The sequence below is a fragment of the Schistocerca serialis genome, chromosome 4 (genome assembly GCF_023864345.2).
Source record: "Schistocerca serialis cubense isolate TAMUIC-IGC-003099 chromosome 4, iqSchSeri2.2, whole genome shotgun sequence".
Classification (NCBI taxonomy): domain Eukaryota; kingdom Metazoa; phylum Arthropoda; class Insecta; order Orthoptera; family Acrididae; genus Schistocerca; species Schistocerca serialis.
In genome coordinates this window covers 741275601-741297909 of record NC_064641.1, presented here as the reverse complement: position 1 = coordinate 741297909, position 22309 = coordinate 741275601, and the positions used below count along the sequence as shown (strand labels likewise).

At 38.7% G+C, this 22309-nt stretch overlaps 1 protein-coding gene and 1 long non-coding RNA gene across 2 annotated transcripts in view; one reads left to right on the top strand and one right to left on the bottom strand.

Moving 5' to 3' along the window:
* The window catches only part of LOC126473262 (uncharacterized), a 30671-nt gene extending 26592 nt beyond the window's left edge, over nt 1-4079 (bottom strand). The window contains exon 1 of the long non-coding RNA XR_007586428.1: nt 3963-4079. This is a non-coding gene — a long non-coding RNA (uncharacterized LOC126473262). The remainder of the gene's footprint in view (nt 1-3962) is intronic.
* The window catches only part of LOC126473261 (meiotic recombination protein DMC1/LIM15 homolog), a 156820-nt gene that overhangs the window by 68288 nt on the left and 66223 nt on the right, over nt 1-22309 (top strand). The window contains exons 4-5 of the mRNA XM_050100209.1: nt 13260-13492; nt 13621-13788. Coding sequence (XP_049956166.1) covers nt 13260-13492; nt 13621-13788 — 401 coding nt within the window. The remainder of the gene's footprint in view (nt 1-13259; nt 13493-13620; nt 13789-22309) is intronic.

The window sequence follows — 22309 nt, the reverse complement described above, 5'->3', positions numbered from 1 at the left end:
TGTAAAGCTAATATGGAATACAATGATGTCATGGGAAAAAATTCCATATAGTCACATTATGTGTGCATACATTGAAGCATTTTAAAAAAGATTCCCTCATTACAAAGTAATATGAAAATAATTAATAAATATTAAGGTTTAAATGATATGTTAATGTAATACATTTCAACACAAACGAGTGCATTACAGAAAACAACAAATGAAGTAAATAACCTCACATTACACTCTGCATCATACATTTTTGTTCTTGTTTGTATATTTTAAAAGACAGTGCAAAATTAACAAACATACCTAATTTGCATATCTCAAATCCTCCATCCATGAAAGTAAACTTTAGGAATTTGCCTTCATTTTAAAAAATAAAATTAAAAATGCTCTGAGAATTCTTACTGCTAAAGGAAGAAAGGAATATAGTTACAAAAATAACTATAACCTTTAGGAAACAATTACTACAAATTAACAAAGATGTTAAGTTATGATAGTTTAAGAAAACAGTGTGACCTCTAGAGTACACCACCTACCATAACTTGTTGAGTGGCAAGAGATGTAGTAGTGTGTTTATGTAAGTCATATGCTGCAACTTGCTCCAGCCACCTTCCAGCATGGCCAGCTAACATGAGATAAACACATTAATGTTTCTGGAATGAGGAAGAACATCAGGCATCACACACCTACTGGAGCACATAATCATAGATATTTAAGTAAGCATTATGGGAAAGACACAAAGGAGTTACAGACATTTGGCTGCAAGTGGGAATTGATTGAAATCAATGGCTGCAGGATCAAAATAGTGTCTGTTCTTTCAGACATGTCCTGAAAGAACAGATACCACATAAACATCATGGGAAAATTCATCCTGTTTATTAAGATTCTTGTCAGGTTCTTTTCTTTTGATAGTACCAATTTCTAATTCTTCAAGCATGTCAAGATACAGTCTCATGTTTGTTCTGTGCAAAATCTCCATGTTATTGTCAGTACTAGTGATTTGATGGTTATTTGTTGATTTATGTGAACCTAATGCAGTTTTACTTTTCGTCAGTATATGCCCATTGTAGCAAGTTTTAAATATTCTGTTCATCTGTCCTATACAGTTCTTTTGGTATTCATCACGTGTCACATGTTATCTTATAAGCATGATACTATAAATAATACCACAGAAGGAAAGTTGCTACTCACCACATAGCAGAGATGCTGAGTCGCGATAGGCACAATAAAAAGATTCACACAATTAAAGCTTTCAGCCATTAAGGCCTTTGTCAGCAGTAGACACACATACATACATGCACACACATCTGCAATCTCAGAGAGCTGTGAGTGTGTGTGTGTGTGTGTGTGTGTCTACTGCTGACAAAGGCCTTAATGGCCGAAAGCTTTAATTGTGTGAATCTTTTTATTGTGCCTATCGTGACTCAGCATCTCTGCTATATGGTGAGTAGCAAATTTTCTTCTCTAGTATTGTTACATTCCATCCTGGATTTTGATACTATAAATACCTATTCTTTCCCTGTGAAATTTTATGACAAACCCTTAGCTCCAACATATTTCTGATCCTTGATGTTACTTTTATGTTAGACATATGTAGCGACCTTTCACACTTATCAGCATAACATACTGTGGCACAACTTTTGATGGTATTGAAATGTCCTTAAGTAAAAGTAACTTAAAATAAGAAACTGGATGGGACCAAGATTCAGCAGAACATCTGAAAGAGAAAGAGTAAGTACTTACATTCCAGTGTTTATCAGATAACTTATGATAACTTCCGATAACTTATGATGACATCCAAAACTATATTGGGCAGATGGGTTGAACATTTGAAACTCACTTCAATGAAAATACACTTCCACAAAGTAAAACTGCATTAGGGGCACATTTATGAACAAATCATAAGAACATGGAGATTTTGCAAAGAGCAAACAATGGACAGTATCTTGATGTGCTTGAAGAACTGGAAACTTATACTGCCAAAAGAAAAGAACCTGATGAGAATCTTAAACAAAAAGAATGAATTTTTCCATATACTTACATTAATATTTATGGTGATGTGCTCCAACAGGTGTGCAATGCCTGAGGTTCTTCTTCATTCTGTGAACATGAACATGTTTATTGTGTTAGTTGGCTGTATCGGAAGGTGATCAGTGCAGACTGCAGCCTGTGATATGCATAAACACAGTACTGCACCACATATAATCCAATTTGCTATGGTAGGTGGCATAACTAGTGGCCACTCTATTTTCTAAAACCTCTATCAACAAAGGACTTGAATTTCTTGTACAAGTCTGCATTCATTGTGAATAGAACAATCTAGATAAATATTAAAATTGTCTTTATTTATTACACCATTTGGCTACACCATCATCAGAGATTTTCCATTAAAATTCGAGGAACATAAAGATGCAGCTGAATGAACAAGCTCAGTTTCAATGGCTGCTTCACAACCTAGGCCATCTTGATCCTTCCCTACAGCACCAGCTTCTTTGAACTTTGGAAGTGGGAGTTATCCTTGCAACATATCCTCTGCTCCCAAAATTGTCCTGGCCTTAATCTCCAGTAATCCACTGTCCCCACACCCTTCACCCAACAGTTTCTCCTTTCTCCACCCTGTCACTCCCTCCCATATTCAGGACCAAATGTCCCTTCACATTTGCCACTTCTCACTGTCTCCAAAAACTGTGCATCACATGCCTAGCCCATGCACCTATCACCCCTCCCTCTCGCATTCATAGCCAGTAAACTGACTGCCTTCCGTATAGCCATTAGCCAAGCACTTCCAATCCCTCCCCCTGCCTCCCACTTCTCTCTCCCTCTACCCACACCGCCTGACATAACCCCTATTACAATCTAGAGCACCTGCCAAAATGCAGGATCATGTATCCAGTCAGCAGCATCTAGATGCAGAGGCATGCATGTGCGTGTTGTAATCTGCCCCTCCCTAACATCATTTTTTGATTGTCACTGTCTTTATGGTTAACTCTTTTAATAAACTTTGAGAGGAGTAAGATTTACAATCTTCTTTTCTCATAGTTGACTCCAATTCTTCACATCTAGGGGCTGATTCTTGAAGCTGAAATTTTGATATTTTAGGATCTCATGGTTCCAATTGACATAAATAATTTTGAAGTAATCCTGTACAAATTTTTTATTTTCTTCATGATAATTTATTCTCTCACATTTTTCTGTTTCACATTGTTTTTTGAATTTTCACATTAACAAAGCCGAAATTTACATTGTTCTTCCGAAAAACAAAAACATGTCTGATCACATTGGAGGCATGCCCACTATTACTTCACTCTGCAGTACTAACAATATTCTAAAGGGTTTACAAATTCTCTTTTATAAATGAATCCAGACATAAGCATAGTAAACAGTACTAAATTGCATAATTAATAACAGAAATTTTAAATGTGCCAAATATTTTGTAATTTCAAATGTTTATAAAAGAAAATAATTTCAACTGTACATTCAGAACCAGTACGTATCAATTGTAACAAAGAAAATAAACTAATTTTGTTTTACAGATTTTAGCCTGAAATGTAATAGATCGTGTACAAAATCATACGAAATTCTTTTAGGAAAATGGCTGAGATAAAATTTACCTATTCTAAATCAAAGATATTTCTAGTATCAACTACTTCTGTTGATGAAAAGTAATGTCAGAGGAGGGTGTCCCTTTCAATGTGCATGCACATATGTGTGTGTGTGTGTGTGTGTGTGTGTGTGTGTGTGTGTGTGTGTCTGCATGCGCACACATAGAATAATATATCTGATGAGTCTAACTGTGATTGTCACGGAAGAAATTTCAGAATTCGGAGTACATACAGAACAGTGTTGACCACATAAAACATCTAGCAGTAATAAATGTAGGCACTAGATTAAATGAATTATGTAATAGCAAATAATGAAATGTACTGTTGTTGAATCGTTGTGAGACTAGAGAAATGTGCTCTTAGCAGCAAAGTTACCTTTTCGAGATCTCTGGTAGTTCTCAGTCAGGGTGGTGTCACTGTTCACACTCCAGCCCTTTCTCCATTCTTCAAAATAAATCTGCACATGACCTCAACCACCAAAACTTGATCTGTAAATATATGACAATGCCTACATTAATCCATTACAGAACATAAAAATGCTGAAATTGGCAGCAAACTGCAAATATAAGATGACCCTGTATTTTTAGAATTATGAATTTGGATAAGAACTCCATCTTATAATAGGGTAATTTTTCAGCTGTAGACTTCTGAAGGTAGACCACACTCCTATATTTAAGAGGAGACAGTGTGCATGTATTATTTGAGCACATATACATCTGCTGCAAGTGTGTGCATTTCTCTGAATGCTCTCCACAGTGCAGGCTGATATCAGACCTATCATCTTTGTTCTATAAAATTGCAACAGAACATCAGCTATGTGGAACTGAATATTCCCAGTTTCAGAATTCCTTGTGATGTCCTGGAAACTTCTGCCTTATTAATAAGGTCCTTAGACAGTCATATTTCAGATTCTGGAATTGATCAAAGAGGACTTGGAGCTTGATCTGACAGGTGTTTACAGAATTCTGTGTAAGTGGAAAATTTTATATAGAGCAAACCACACGTGCCATTTAGGAGTGCATTGTGGAACACCAGTGAGATACTCATCTTCTCTAAACCAGCAAACCACTATTGCTAATTCTGGGACTGCATCATTGAAGGATCAGTTGAACTAAGTGTCCTGAGAACTTTACCAATCAGGATGGAGGTTATCATCTGGACAGTGCATGGACTCTATGATTGGAAAACTCTGTGCTCTGTGTTATCAGCATTCTCTTGTGGTTTTACAGAATGAAGACAATCGATCCAATATCAATAAAGAAAACTTCCATCACAGAGAGCTCTCAGAATAATGCACAGACTTGCAGCAGTGGCTCATGGAATCAAGTAATGTTACTGGAATATCATGCATGAGCCTGCAATGTTTTCAATAGAGGAGCTTGGTATATGGCTAGAAGACTCTCCAAAGAAATATCATGACAAGGAGCGACTGACAGCAGACACCACATAACTTCACAGAACTATTTTCTTTACATAGTTATAAATCCCCTCTCTGTAGATGTACATGATTTTTTCATGCTGTTGATGATGAGAGAATAGTTCATGGGTGTAATACTAGATCCTGATGTCCAAAAGACACATTATTTTGACAAACAACCATGTTGCCATTATCAGGTGTGCTGATGAACCAGCTGCTGATGTGTGAGCAGAGGGGTTTTATGTCCACCTTCATTTTATATGTACATGTTAATCACTACCAACATAGGTCTGTGACACATCTGTTGTTACTATACCCATACCTCCATGTAGGTTAAGAGGTTAAAAGAGATTTCTGCCAACAACAACAACAACAGACTGGCTTCTGATGCACGCAGAGCAGAGTACCATCAAGCACATTGTGCATTGAATACATCCCTGGCTGCAAACTTAAAATGGTGTTACAGACAGTTGTGAAGGAGAGGGAGGCAAAGGTGAGGGTGGTGGGAGCTCATGGATATAGAAGTGCAGCTCTGGCCATGAGCAGTCAGTTCATAAACACACCTGATGATGACAACATCTCAGATGCTAAAATATTGTGTTCCTTGGACAGCAAGATCCAGACGTCATCATAAATAATAACAGAAAAACTGAGGCATCAAGATTTAAGATTAATATCACAAAGACTAATATTACACAGTTTGAAACAAATATCAAAAACCTGATGGTGCCAGAAATAGCCAACAATACACTAAAAAGAAAATGTATGTAAAATTCCTTGGTGTTTATACGGATAAAAATCTGTAACTGGGTCAATACACAGATAAAATAATTAAGAAGCTATGTTTTAGACCTGGCATTATCTACATCTACATAATAGTCTGAAAGACAGTAAACAGAGCAGTGCAAAGGGTACTTTGTACCATTGTGTTAGATAGAATACCAGAGAGCTGTCACATTTTTCATACTTTCATACCCTCTGAGCTGTGTAACTAAAATAAAGAAAGTATTTGTTCACCAAAAGCAAGCAGTAGGAACACTTACTTTGCATCCATAGTGCACACAGGCCTCTTCAAAGAGCATTGAATTTTTACACTAATTTTCCACTGCATTATTATTATATTATTAATAATAAAAACAGTTTCACATAGATAATTGTTGTTCTGTGTTAAATGTCAATGTGGTCACACAGATATTAAGCTAGCAATAGCAGATAATTAGTAACTACAGAGTGTTCCAATTATCTGATGGCTGCTCCCACAGCACGGTAGATGGTGGGCAGTGAGTGCTCCATTGTCTGGTAAATCAGATGCTATGTCGCCCACCTGCTACTGGAGTACTAAATTTTGTACTCACCCAATCATGTAAGGAAATGCTGTAACTGCCTGCCATTGTTTTCTGTGCATTTCTGACATTTACTCGAGAAATTATTCTCCCACAATGTAATTCTCTTTGAGAAATTGAATCAGTTGACTTGTGGACATTATCTTTGAGTTCCTGTAATGTGTACCAATTTGTTGTGCACACTTTATCCTTTATTGCTTCCCACAAATAGAAATCACACATGGTTAAATTGGGAGTTTGAGTGGCCAACATATTGTTACTAATGATTCTACCATGGAACACATTGTGAATTGCATGCAAAGAAACATTGGCTGTGTGAGCCCATGCCAAATCCTGTTCAAAAATGTGAAGCTTCATTCTCTTTCACTCAGTTCATTGAAAAATGGTTGCAAAATGTTTTGCACATATCTTTCGCTGTTAACTGTGTCGTCAAAAAAATTGGGCCTATTACTCTGTCACCACTAACTTCACACCACACTCATATTTTCTGATGATGAAGGGGTTCCTCATGGAACAGAATGATCTTTAAGCACTCCAATGTCAACAGTTTTAGGAATTGACATATCCATGTAAATGGAGCCAGGCCTCATCTGAAAACAGAAGGAGGTAAGGATCTGTTCCACCATCACGCACTTGTCTAAATACCCATTTGCAAAACCTAACTCTTTGTGCAGGATCAGCAGGTTTAAGTTCTTGCACTACAGCTACTTTATAGGGCCTTAGCCCTAGTAGCTCTTTTAACAGATGTGCAAGAAATTTGCATTTGCTGTGAAAGACATTTAAGAGACATTTTAGGGGAATTTTTGAGGCAGCATGCAGCGTCATCGATGCAAGCTTCTGTGAGCACTATACATTATCATTTATGCTTTGTGTCATGAACATTTCCTGTTTCATAATATTTATTCACTAATTTATGGATTGCATCACAACTCAAATACCTGTAAACTTCTGTTCAAACAATCTCCAGACACTGTGAGCGGACTTTGTATGCATATACAAATTGTAAATGGACACTCGCTGTAGAATGGAATACTTTGGTCTTGCATTGTTGTGTTAGCAGACTTCACTGCTACACTCACAGTGTTTGTTCCACTGCTCAAATGACACTGTCCAAAAGACAAGTAGTATGGCATTAACAGGGATACGTGGTATCCCATTTGACCAGCCTGTGTGGCACCAGAGGCCGGCAGACACGACCCTGTATGTGCTGTCATCAGATACATGGAACACCTTGTATTTAATATAGCTGAGGAAGCAGTAGCTTCTTTTTCAAGTTATTGTTATTTTTGTTACTTTCATGTTGTTAAATGTAGCTTAAATTCAGCAGAAACAGTTTTTAACAGTTTAACTATAGTGTTTTATAATTACTATTGTTGCTAGCTGATTAATGATTAAATTTATTCCTTGACTGATTCATGATGGGCTGCATGGCATGAGACAGATGAGTTAATGCATGAATGAATAAATGAATCAGTGCTACCATGTGCTGGAATATGTGAATTTAGATCTATACCAAAGCCACGCCTCTATTAAACTATGTGCTGTTCAAGATTTTTGGCTGTTTTGCCTTGATAATCTAGTTTCTTTAGAGCCCTTACGAGATCCTACAATATTCCCAGATCATTCTCAATTCACCATCATCCCCTCCCAGTGCCAAAGAATAATGTTGCTGCACTTAAGCCAGCATGATTGGTCAGTCGTGCCATCTTGATGTTTTTTGACTGGGATTGCTTGCAGCATACTGCCATCAGTAACTGGTTACAAACAGAGCACAATTGGTAGTCTCAGCGCTGTTTTTGAGGCCATCATAGGTCCTAATTTTGATGTTTTTCTCTATTACAATGTTCCAAACTCAAATGGCCACGCATAGCACTCCAATCCACTCAAAATCAAACATACAGCTTTTATTCATGCTCTGTTCAGCAATTACTGATTTACCTTTCTGGCCAAGGCAAACATACCTGTGCTGCAAAACAGGGTTGTGTACACTCAGTGTAAATCAGCCCACTCACTCACTGAATTCTGTAGACACCAGGTGAATGCAAACTTACTGGATCCCTCAGACACGCACTATGCACCAGACCTGGTTCGCAAACAGATCTCCCATGCCATTTCCCCTCACACACCAATCCTCTCACCACCCCAAGAATGAGCCACAAATGAGCGCCCCCTTCATCACTCAAAACCACTGCAGACTGAAACAGCTGAACCACATCCTTTGCCAGGGCTTTGATCATCTCTCATCATGCCCTGAAATGAGGGTCATCCTACACGATATACTTCCCACCCCTCCTGAAGTGATGTTCTCTCACCTAGCCAACCTCCACAACATCCTAGTCCATCCCCATGCCATTCCCAATTCCAGCCACTTGCCACAAGGATCATATCCCTGTGGAAGACCCAGGTGCAAGTTTTGCCCAATCCATTCACCCAGCATTTCCTATTCTCATCCTGTCACAGACTCATCCTACCCCATCAAAGGCTGGGCCACCTCTGAAAGCAGCCATGTCATATATCGGCTCTGCTGCAATCACTGCACAGCTTTTTATACTGGTATGACTACCAAGCATCTGTCCACCAGGATGAACGGCCACTGCCAAACTGTGGCCAAGGACAAAGTAGACCACCTTGTGGCACAACAGGCAGCTGAACATAGCATGCTTGATTTCAATGGCTACTTCACTACCCAAGTTATATGTATCCTCCCCTCCACTTCCAGCTTCTCTGAACTGCGCAGATAGGCGTTATCCTTACAACATATTCTCCACTCCTGTAATTATTCTGGTTTCAGCCTGGTGTAACATACTGTCCCCAAAGCACCCACCCAATAATTTCTACCCCTCTGTACTAACTCCATCTCCCAACTATTATCCACCTTCTAACAATACACCTGGCCATCTTTCTTCACTTCTATCCTTTCTTGCTTCATTTTCCCTACCTCCTTGCCACACAACCTCCGGACACTGTGCCTGTTGGCAGCTAGTCCCTCCACATGCTGGCAGACAGCACTCCTCTCTCTCCCCACCCATACACTGCTCCCCTTTACCCTTCCCCACCATCTTCAGATTGCTTTCCATGTGACAGTTGCATTCTGGTCCCAGCTGACAGAGTTACCTGTCGTGTGTGTGAGGTGTGCTTGCTTGTGTGAATGAATGGTATGTGCATCTCTTTCTTCTTCTGATGAAGGCTGTGGCTGAAAGCTTAAGTGTAAGTATCTTTTACTTGTAACTGTCTGAAACTCAATGTGTCATCTTTACCGTAAGTAATGATCTATCTTTTCCTACATTATTGATAAGCTAAATCTGTATTCTTCTGCAGTGGTTGTAAAAATATTTTGTTTCTTCAGAAGCTTTGCAATGTTTGCTGTTGATGGGGCCACACATGAGAGAAACACAAGTAGCATGGTCTCTTTTTGCATTATTAATGTATCACACATTGTTTGCATTGTCTTCTTAATTTGTGTATGACTGTAACCATTCCTTTGGAAAATCCCTCTGAGGTATAGGTAACTGTTTGTGATCATGTATGGCCCAAGTGTTTTGGAAAGAAGTGTTCAAAACAGTGTTACATTTGGCTGGGTGACTGAATTTAGATGCATGCAAATACAGATCCACAGGTGTCAGTTTCCAGTGTACAAAGTTACCTAATGTGCAATCTTGCATCTTGAACAAAAGTCAAGAAATAGGAGGTAGCCACCTTATTCAACTTCCATACTGAATTTCATTTTGTCTTGGACAGAGCAGAGTACTACAGTAAGTTAGAGGACTCCAATAAATTTATCCTACTAACCAGCACATAGTACATTGTTAGCAATGTTTGTGTGTTTATTGTCCTTGACATTCTTGTCATTAGAAATATACTTGAACCCACATTGTCACAAATGTTTGTTATGTGCTTCTCCCATGTCAAGTACCTACCACTGTCACACCCAGGAATTCATAAGTTTCTGTCTGTTTTAGATCAAAGTCCCCAAGCTTGACAGTAATATTGTTCAAGTTAAATGTTTTGTTTGCATGTACCTGCATGTATGTGATTTTCTTCACATTTATAAAAAGATTATTTCCTCTGAAATGATTGTATCAGTCTGCCATATTTAGAGAAGCTTGCTTTTGTAAGTCCTCTGATGAAACAAATTCTTACAATAAATTAAGTGCCATCTGCAAACATGGCAGCATTTGCCCTACTGTTTTGGGCATATCATTTACATACAAAATAAAAAAAACGTAGTGGGCCAAGCACTGATCTTTGAGGCACCTCCATATTTAACAAATTCAGGATTTGAGTAGACATTTTTAATAGTATTATTCACATTTTATTTTTTTTCTACACAATGTTTTCTTTTCCATGAATTATTTTATGATATCGGCTGCTCTCCCCTGTTACCATAGCACTTACACTTTTTTAATAATATGTTGTGGCATACATAATGAAAAGCTTTTGAAAGGTCAAGGAACATACCACAAACTTTCTTTTGTGGTCTGGTGCCTTAGTTACACATGCTACAAATTCAGCTTTTATTAGTGGATCTACCCTTCCTACACCCATGCCGGGCATCATTCAAAGTACTGCATTTTTCTATAAAATTTGTATTATGTCTGTCATTAGACTTCCTAGTAAGACGCCTGTAACAGTTATTGGTCATTAATTCCCTGGTCTTCCTTGCTGCCTCCTTTGAAAGCAGGGATTACTTTACTCTTTTTTTAAACATGTTGGTAATATTCCTTCTTCCCTAGCTAAGTTTATGAGGAAAGTCAGAGGCTCTACTGTTTAGTCCCTAAGTATTTTTTGTTTAATACAGAAGCAGAAAATAAACTAGAATATTGTTTAAAGAAAACAATAAGTTTAACGAACCAAAAAGGCACAAAATACATAGGCAGCAGAGGAGGAAACAATTCATTAGAGGAGGAAACACTTATTTTGGTTTGTAGGTTTAGACAATTTCTGTTCTCTGCCAAACTTATATGAAATCAGTATGTTCCTTTAAAGGTGGAAAGTTGTAAGGACACCTCTTTTCTACGTGCTTTATTTGTCTTACCACAATATCCCTGTATTGCACATCAACACGGTCCACAACATCAAGGAAGTGAAAGAAGACTGCCTTCTTGCCTTCCTTTTTCCTGAAAACCTTCACTGCAATTGGATGTTGCAAAAATACATCACCAACATAAAACTGCTCTCTCATGCCTTTCTGTGTGATGAACACCACAATTACAAAATCATTGTCTCATTCTTCCAATGGTTCATGTGAGATGACTTCATTATGGACAGCACTGTCATTTATTTCAGGCTTTTGCAGCAATTCTGAAGGAATTTTGCTGACTGATAGTAGCTTCTTGCTATTCTTTCTTTAGCCATCCAATAAGTCTGAATTTGCACTCTGCTTTTGGGGGTGATGCTGTTTCCTGGAGACAGCAAAGGTTTCCTGCTTTTGCTTATGACAGGGCTGCTGGTTCTGCTCAGATGCTCTTTTCATTCTCACACAGACATGTGCTAAGCACTTCATATTGATTGAAGAGATTTCTGATCCAACAAATTCCAGCCCTGTTGTATGAATTTTTTCACCACATGGCCTTGCCTGTTCAAATCCTCCTGCACTGAATCGCTGACATCATTTGTTTGGAATGGGAATCCCCAATCACCCCATAGTAAAATCTCATCAAAATTCATTTGCTCATCTTCTTCAGTCAATATTATCTGATGACCGAATTTCTGTGTAATGTTTCCTTAAACAGTCTGTGTGCAGAGTCATTTTGATACTTGATATTTTTCAGCAATATACCTTACACTTTTGTCTGTTCTTTTAAATTCTGAAACAGCGTTAATTTCGTTCTCTTCATGACATTTTTTGTGGATTTGCATGAAGGTCCATTTCACCCCATGAACTTACAATTTCTGAAAAAATTACTATGTGAGAACAGCTATTGACAATAGACTATTGTAATGCTGTAGCAAATCACCTTACAAGTTACAGCACTATATATGCAATTGTACTAATATTTATAATGCTTTTTACTTTTACACAGTGAAGTAGGTTTGAACAGAACTTTACAAAGCACTTAATAGTATCGTTGTTTTAACCACTTGACGAACAAAATAGTTGATTATGCTGCATGTGTGTCTGTACATAACCTCATTTAATAATTTATGGGGACAGATGAGCATCAAAATAAACTTGAAATCAAATCCATGCAACACAAAAAAGGCAGAAAATTCAAGCTGTTGCACTTCACCTTTAGTGCCCCACTTCACCCCAGTTGACATTTGCCTCATTGTCTTGTATTATGTCTTTGTTTATGCAGCCCCCTGTCAATGTCTGAAGTGGTATCTAACAACTCCCATGTACCTGTTGAAAGTTCCTTATCAAGGGACAAGTAATACAAAGACAAGTACAAGACTGCACATACACTTTTCCAAGTCTGAAGATGATGGGAGCTACACTCATCGTATTATCACATGATTTTTGCCAAGTCACCTGGCCAGAAACCTATGAAGTTTATTTGTTTGGTGCTCATTGTACTGCATGTGGGTACACTCTATCCTGTACTGCATTTCCTTCATAATTTAATGTATCTACCTGACAGAAGTAGCTTTTAACTGTAGCAGCAGCCAGCTTTAATTTAGATCACCTCCCTACACCAAGTCAAAACTTGTGTTAATTCTAACTCTCAGTGGCAGTCATACAAACTGTGTGGAGCTAATGTAGTAGCACCTAATGATTTGTCAACATTAACTAGAAAACGTAAGTCAATGATCTCAAAATGTGGAATGAGTTTTAGTAGTATTTTAACAGTGATTATGTTATGTGTGGATTCAGTTGTGAAACAGTATGTGTATTAGTAATTGAATAATTGTGCAAAGCCAGTCACATTCTACATTACATCAATAAACACTGTTCTTTTCTTCTGTTTTTAGAATGTAGCAGACATAAAGAAGCTTAAATCTTCTGGAATATGCACAATAAAGGGGATTCAAATGTGCACTCGCAAAAAATTATGTGGCATTAAAGGTTTCTCAGAGGCTAAAGTTGACAAAATCAAAGAAGCATGTTGTAAGATTGGCACAGGGATGGGGTTTCTGACAGCACTAGAAGTTAGTGATAGGCGAAAATATGTTTTTCGAGTAAGCACAGGAAGCCAGGAATTAGAGTGAGTAAATATGTAAGATACCAACTGCGCTTAATTCTTAGAGGCCAATCTTAAAGTCACAGAAATTATTTTGTTGATCATTTTTATTGCTGCTGAGAATAAGAGGCACATATGTTTCTATTTTTCAGTAAACTTTTAGGCGGAGGTGTAGAATCCATGGCAATTACAGAAGCATTTGGAGAATTTCGAACTGGTAAAACACAGTTATGCCACACATTATGTGTGTCTGCACAAATGCCAGGAGCAAATGGGTATTGTGGTGGCAAAGTGATTTTCATTGATACAGAGCATACCTTGTATCCTTTTTCGTATATTGCTAATCTATAACACAGAAGCTACACATTATTACTTAATAAATTATTTTTATCTTTATTGTTATCATTTTTATCATCATGCTGATTAAATGGAAAATCTACATTTATTTTGTGAAAAATGGAAGTATCACATGCATCAAACATAAGAAAGGACATGGAATATGACCATCTATACTGAATAAAAGTGAAGGTAATTACAGTGTAAATTTCTAACATGGTAATTAATCATAATACATAAATCAAAGATGGGATTAGAGTAATATAAAATCATCAGGAATTGACAAATTTTATAAATGACTATTTCTCTGATACTGCAGAGAAGTTGCAATAAAATCTTCTTAAACCATTTGTAGCATTCACAACAAATTACACAGTGAGTACAATTATGATATTTCCCCCAAAAGAGCTTGAAGTTAAGAAGAAATTAAAGAATCAAAACCAGGATGTCAGGATACACGGCTTTGGTTCCAGCCTATTCCAATGGTGTGCATAGACAGCATACAAACCCCATTCCAGAGAGTACAAGACATGAAGACAAAGTTCTCTTTGCTGATGACAGCAACAGTTACATCATAGTCTGATAAAAAGCAAGAACTATTAAAGAAAGCAAATGAAATGGCCAAGGATGTTTACAGTGGAGCAGTATGTAGCAAATTAACACTGAACATAAAGAAAACAAGCAGCTTGCACTTCGCATAAGGAGAAGAAAACAACTCTGTCATATTAAGCACATATGATAAGTTGACAGATCATGTAACAAACACAGAGTTTTTAGGAATAAATATTGATTGTAAGTCAATATGGAATGAACATACAAAGATACTGGAAGAAAGGATATCACCAGCATGTTATGATCTTAGGGTTCTGTTCTAAGTGTGTCTTAGTTATGGGATACTTTTCTCGGGATCAAAGGCACAAAACAGGCAGACAGTTTCCAAGCTGCAGAAAGGGGCTGCATGAATAATAACTAAAAGTAATAATCAAGCCACCATAAAAAACAATTTAAAAAACTGAGTATTCTTATTGCACCGTGTGAGTACATGTTTCAATCAGTTGTGCATATCAGGGAAAACATTATTAAGTATTTCACTAATAGTTCTACATATAACATGGAACAAGAGCCAGTTTGGGCTTCAATTTACCAAAGGGAAAGAAAAAGCAATATTTTCTATCAGGGAACAAAATGTTATAATAAATCACCCAAGGAGATGAAAAGATTACTACAATACACTCGTTTAAAACTTACTTTATAAGTAGTGCTTAATCCACCATTAATAATTACTTAAAGGACTTGGGGTAATGGTTCATAACAGAAGCAGACAGCGAAAAATCCCTGTCACAGTACAAAACATGATTACTGAGCACTGCTCTTACCAGAAAATCATGTCCCAAGCTCCATTGTGCATGATAGTAATGTCTCTTCATCTCTTGAGCTCAAAGTCTCACTCATTATGAAAGAATGCTGATCCAGTTTTTCAGACATACTGAAGAGAGGACATGAAGACATGTATGGGGCATAATAATATGCTTACAGGTCTGGAATTAGTTTTCTGAACAACCTTTAGGGAAAGCAAAATACATGGCAGTACGTCATGGTCTAGGAGTCACCTGCAGGTGTCTATAGTGTGTACAGTGACACAGACCTCAGATTTGGGAGGTCCACGTTTGCTCTATCTGGGCATTCTGATTTAAGTTTTTCTAAATCATTTCAGGCTTAGCTCATCTAATTTATACAAAAGTGGTGATATCATACTGACTACAATCCTACTACCACCCACACACATTTCGCATAAGAACCATGAAGATAAGATACTAAAAATTAGGGTTCATATAGAGAGTTGCTATTCCCTCAGTGGAACAGAAAAAGCAAATAACTAGTAGTGATATATGATACCATACACCATACACCATACAGTGGGTTGCGGAGAATGTGTGTATGTGAAGATATTCAGCTACCAAACATTGTTCTCTCATTTTTTTTATCATAGCTCCATGGAGTGCTCTGTAAAAAAGTTACCACTGGGCCAGGCAAGTGGTCTGGCTGTAGATACTTTGTGCTACCTATGCGAAGCTGGGATGGGTTGCTCGTCCATAATAAATGGACCATTAACTGGAGTCTGATGGCCTCTGTAACAAACTGACAAATTCTGAACTTGTAGATTAATTAAAAAATTTGATGAGCCTGTGTCAGTTTAGAATTGAAATGCTACTGTGTTAACATGAAGTTATCATTCACTGAAAAGATCACATTTTTGTTATGTTTCATACATGAAAATTTATTGTTTTATTCATATTCATTCTGAAAATCATTTGAATTTTTATTTTGAATCTCTTTTGTATGTCTGAGTGTCTTATTTCATTGACTCACTTGTTTAGTGTTACAAACTTTTGATCTGGGCAATTTTCTTGCTTGTCATTAACTCCATAGCATGCACAAGACTGTAATTTAGCATGAAAGAATCTTTTCATGTAATGTTGATTCCATCCTGTGACTTGTGTATATGGCCAGACAAGTTGTGTGGTGGCACTGGTTGGCTCAGCAGCATAAACACAGTATCATCTGTGTCCTGGAGCACATCAACAGATACTTGCATTAGCTTAAGTGCTCAAATGAATGCCAGACAGTCTTGCAAAGATGTATTAGTTAAGCTAAGACAGACTTTCTTTAATTTGCAAATGCATATCAGTATATTTTGAATGAGAGAACCTGCATATGATTTCTTTTACTTTTCATTTCCACCCACACTGAAATTTACACTCTCTCGTTAAGCCCCATAATTGTGAAAAATTATGCAAAATGTATTTAAGCCTCAGAATATGATTCTAATTTATCTTCAATTTCTGAATCTGACAGAGTCACTGGGTCGTCTTCTGGACATAATTTTTTGAACTGATATGAACATATAGTGATCAGTATTATTAATAAGGAAAGCTTTGTGCTTATTATCACCTGATACTTGATGTGTGATGAAACATTGTTCCTGTGAGGAGATATAATTCTGCCAGACTTCATGTTTTCAGTCAAATACTGGGAATGGTGGTGGTGGTATCATAACATTTTCCTGGCCCTGTTGCTTCTTAGCTCCTATTTTGTGCACCACAGGCAGCTCTTGTGTATTGGAAATTTTCTGCAGCATATGCAGTAGACACTGTAGGGAAGAAGCCTACTCACGCTGTATAAAATTCACATCAGTCTTTCCATTGTGTGCCAGCCTAGTCTGCTGTAACTAGCTCTGACGTCATAAATGTTGCGCAATATTTTGAAATCAAGTATATAACCTGAAATGGTTCTAGCATGTCAGGAGTAATACAATCAATATGAGTTGAATATCTGTTCAATAACTAACCATTTTCAAAATTTGGACGTTTTTCTGTAAAAATCATTGGCGCAACAGAAAAGAGCTAGAAACTTAAAAATTTATATTTAGATTCCTTTTTCATAATAATTTAGTAGAAACAGTATTCTGGATCTCACAAATTAAAATTTTAGTTGACATTCATAATTTTCTGGTTTTTGTCTTAGAGATTAAGGAAGCAAGATAGATTAAGTAGGCGAATAAATAAAGCTAGGATGTTTAAATTTAAGTAGAATGGAGATCCACTATAATCATAAAGATGTGAGAAGTTTCAACTGAATAACTATAAAACTATAGCGATAGCATATCTCCAAAGGGCAAGTTCAGAGCTCGTCTACTGCGTGTAGTGTAATTAAATTAATTCTCTCGCCCAAAATAATTGACTTAGCCACGTCAGACTTTTATTATGATTACTTACCTGTGTGCTGAATGCACATTTAAATTGAGAGCTTCATCGGCCATCAGCAAAGGAAGCGATGATTTATTCAATAACTTGGAGTGGTGCATTACTAGCGCAGCGGCTAGTAGGGAGAACCGATTTGATCAGGCGTTCCCTTAACCATCAGCACCACGGCTTTATATATAAGAATGCTGCGTGAGGAAGTAAGGCCCCAGTTCTCTCCAGACGCTGATTAGCGCACCATCTGTGTCGGGAGTCGCGTCGCGTCGGTATCATTGCTATAAACAGCCTCGGATGCCGTAATAAGTTACTCGGGATACACGTAACCATGAAATCGTTTTCGAGAGGAGTGTTAATTCTGGGATGACTTTAATGATCTAACTTCAGTTTGCGTATGTCGTATTTTCATGTGCCGCCGCGGGACAGACATTCTACCATTATTTAGCGTGGCGTTTGTTGAACTTTATCATCAAATTATGGCGAGCATTCACTTAAACATTTAATTTGAACAGTTATAGTTGTATCAGCGCATTAGACTCTGAGCTGCTCTGTTAGTTGGATTGTGTGGATTCATTTTGGTCTGTGACTTTCAGAATATAGTGAACATTTTTAGAGAATCGTTTTTGATTATGAATCCCAGACAATCTCCTAATTCCTCAGAGCTATAAGCTGTAGCTATAAGTGTATTTCTCAGATGAAGTGGGCACTATGAATTCTAATTACAGGCTTCACATTTTGCTAATCACTTTCTGGTTGCCAATATTGTAGTTAGAGAGCCAGTGTTGAGAACGGCAAAAGACAGCATAAATAATAGGAACATTTATATAACAATTAATTCCATGTGCTGCCCCACATATGGTTAATCGGCTGGGAAATGCATCTTTTCTACATTACAAAACATTCTACAAATAAATAACTACAATTTCCACCAGCCGCCCCACAAATGTTGCTAATCGGGCGGGAAAAACAAAACATTTTATATATAACAATTAATTCCACCAGCCACCCCACAGTTGGTGCATCGGCCGGGAAATGCATCTTTTCTACATTACAAACCAAACAATATATGTAACAACAATTAATCCACCAGCCGCCCCACAATTGGTGCTTCGGCCGGGAAACAAACTGAGTAAAAGTGAAAGTGATTTTTAAATATTCAGATTCGGAAGTGAAATGCGACACACAACTGAGCAAGGGAACAGTGATAGACAGTGTTACGTGTGCATGTGGACGACGCCATTGGATTAACAACGCACCTGGATTGACGGAGCTGGCACTGAGTCTAGCGGCGCTGCCAGCTCCGCGAGAAGCCAGTTTCGCCTCACCGCAGTTGTCCGCCGGAGCAACTGGAGCCGTGCCTGCAGTTGCGGGCCACGCAAACACACAGCAGCCGTTGAAGTGCCGTCTCCGGTTCAACGCGCCGCGTCACATCAGTAATCCTGGTACGCCGTGCCGGCAACGCCATACATTGTGCAGAAGGAACTAAGTTAAGTGAAAAGCTGTTAAAATTTTTACTAACCTGCACTAAAAGACTGTCGGCAATGGAACCGCCAGAAGAAACTGACGTTAAACTTAAATCAGAACCTATGTCTGTTTAGGGAACTGTAAATCCAGACAACGGTTCAAGTCTAAATATGCATGAAAATAGTAATGTTAAAGTGAAATATGAAGTATTGTCTCCTGACAGTACATCTACATCTACATCTACATCTACATTGATACTCCGCAAGCCACCCAACGGTGTGTGGCGGAGGGCACTTTACGTGCCACTGTCATTACCTCCCTTTCCTGTTCCAGTCGCGTATGGTTCGCGGGAAGAACGACTGTCCGAAAGCCTCCGTGCGCGCTCTAATCTCTCTAATTTTACATTCGTGATCTCCTCGGGAGGTATAAGTAGGGGGAAGCAATATATTCGATACCTCATCCAGAAACGCACCCTCTCGAAACCTGGACAGCAAGCTACACCGCGATGCAGAGCGCCTCTCTTGCAGAGTCTGCCACTTGAGTTTATTAAACATCTCCGTAACGCTATCACGGTTACCAAATAACCCGGTGACGAAACGTGCCGCTCTTCTTTGGATCTTTTCTATCTCCTCCGTCAACCCGACCTGGTACGGATCCCACACTGATGAGCAATACTCAAGTATAGGTCGAACGAGTGTTTTGTAAGCCACCTCCTTTGTTGATGGACTACATTTTCTAAGCACTCTCCCAATGAATCTCAACCTGGTACCCGCCTTACCCACAATTAATTTTATATGATCATTCCACTTCAAATCGTTCCGTACGCATACTCCCAGATATTTTACAGAAGTAACTGCTACCAGTGTTTGTTCCGCTATCATATAATCATACAATAAAGGATCCTTCTTTCTATGTATTCGCAATACAATACATTTGTTTATGTTAAGGGTCAGTTGCCACTCCCTGCACCAAGTGCCTATCCGCTGCAGATCTTCCTGTATTTCGCTACAATTTTCTAATGCAGCAACTTCTCTGTATACTACAGCATCATCTGCGAAAAGCCGCATGGAACTTCCGACACTATCTACTAAGTCATTTATATATATTGTGAAAAGCAATGGTCCCATAACACTCCCCTGTGGCACGCCAGAGGTTACTTTAACGTCTGTAGACGTCTCTCCATTGATAACAACATGCTGTGTTCTGTTTGCTAAAAACTCTTCAATCCAGCCACACAGCTGGTCTGATATTCCGTAGGCTCTTACTTTGTTTATCAGGCGACAGTGCGGAACTGTATCGAACGCCTTCCGGAAGTCAAGAAAAATAGCATCTACCTGGGAGCCTGTATCTAATATTTTCTGGGTCTCATGAACAAATAAGGCGAGTTGGGTCTCACACGATCGCTGTTTCCGGAATCCATGTTGATTCCTACATAGTAGATTCTGGGTTTCCAGAAATGACATGATACGCGAGCAAAAAACATGTTCTAAAATTCTACAAGAGATCGACGTAAGAGATATAGGTCTATAGTTTTGCGCATCTGCTCGACGACCCTTCTTGAAGACTGGGACTATCTGTGCTCTTTTCCAATCATTTGGAACCCTCCGTTCCTCTAGAGACTTGCGGTACACGGCTGTTAGAAGGGGGGCAAGTTCTTTCGCGTACTCTGTGTAGAATCGAATTGGTATCCTGTCAGGTCCAGTGGACTTTCCTCTATTGAGTGATTCCAGTTGCTTTTCTATTCCTTGGACACTTATTTCGATGTCAGCCATTTTTTCGTTTGTGCGAGGATTTAGAGAAGGAACTGCAGTGCGGTCTTCCTCTGTGAAACAGCTTTGGAAAAAGGTGTTTAGTATTTCAGCTTTACGCGTGTCATCCTCTGTTTCAATGCCATCATCATCCCGTAGTGTCTGGATATGCTGTTTCGAGCCACTTACTGATTTAACGTAAGACCAGAACTTCCTAGGATTTTCTGTCAAGTCGGTACATAGAATTTTACTTTCGAATTCAATGAACGCTTCACGCATAGCCCTCCTTACGCTAACTTTGACATCGTTTAGCTTCTGTTTGTCTGAGAGGTTTTGGCTGCGTTTAAACTTTGAGTGGAGCTCTCTTTGCTTTCGCAGTAGTTTCCTAACTTTGTTGTTGTACCACGGTGGGTTTTTCCCGTCCCTCACAGTTTTACTCGGCACGTACCTGTCTAAAACGCATTTTACGATTGCCTTGAACTTTTTCCATAAACACTCAACATTGTCAGTGTCGGAACAGAAATTTTCGTTTTGATCTGTTAGGTAGTCTGAAATCTGCCTTCTATTACTCTTGCTAAACAGATAAACCTTCCTCCCTTTTTTTATATTCCTATTAACTTCCATATTCAGGGATGCTGCAACGGCCTTATGATCACTGATTCCCTGTTCTGTACATACAGAGTCGAAAAGTTTGGGTCTGTTTGTTATCAGTAGGTCCAAGATGTTATCTCCACGAGTCGGTTCTCTGTTTAATTGCTCGAGGTAATTTTTGGATAGTGCACTCAGTATAATGTCACTCGATGCTCTGTCCCTACCACCCGTCCTAAACATCTGAGTGTCCCAGTCTATATCTGGTAAATTGAAATCTCCACCTAAGACTATAACATGCTGAGAAAATTTATGTGAAATGTATTCCAAATTTTCTCTCAGTTGTTCTGCCACTAATGCTGCTGAGTCGGGAGGTCGGTAAAAGGAGCCAATTATTAACCTAGTTCGGTTGTTTAGTGTAACCTCCACCCATAATAATTCACAGGAACTATCCACTTCTACTTCACTACAGGATAAACTACTACTAACAGCGACGAACACTCCACCACTGGTTGCATGCAATCTATCCTTTCTAAACACCGTCTGTACCTTTGTAGAAATTTCGGCAGAATTTATCTCTGGCTTAAGCCAGCTTTCTGTACCTATAACGATTTCAGCTTCGGTGCTTTCTATCAGCGCTTGAAGTTCCGGTACTTTACCAACGCAGCTTCGACAGTTGACAATTACAATACCGATTGCTGCTTGGTCCCCGCATGTCCTGACTTTGCCCCACACCCGTTGAGGCTGTTGCCCTTTCTGTACTTGCCCAAGGCCATCTAACCTAAAAAACCGCCCAGCCCACGCCACACAACCCCTGCTACCCGTGTAGCCGCTTGTTGCGTGTAGTGGACTCCTGACCTATCCAGCGGAACCCGAAACCCCACCACCCTATGGCGCAAGTCGAGGAATCTGCAGCCCACACGGTCGCAGAACCGTCTCAGCCTCTG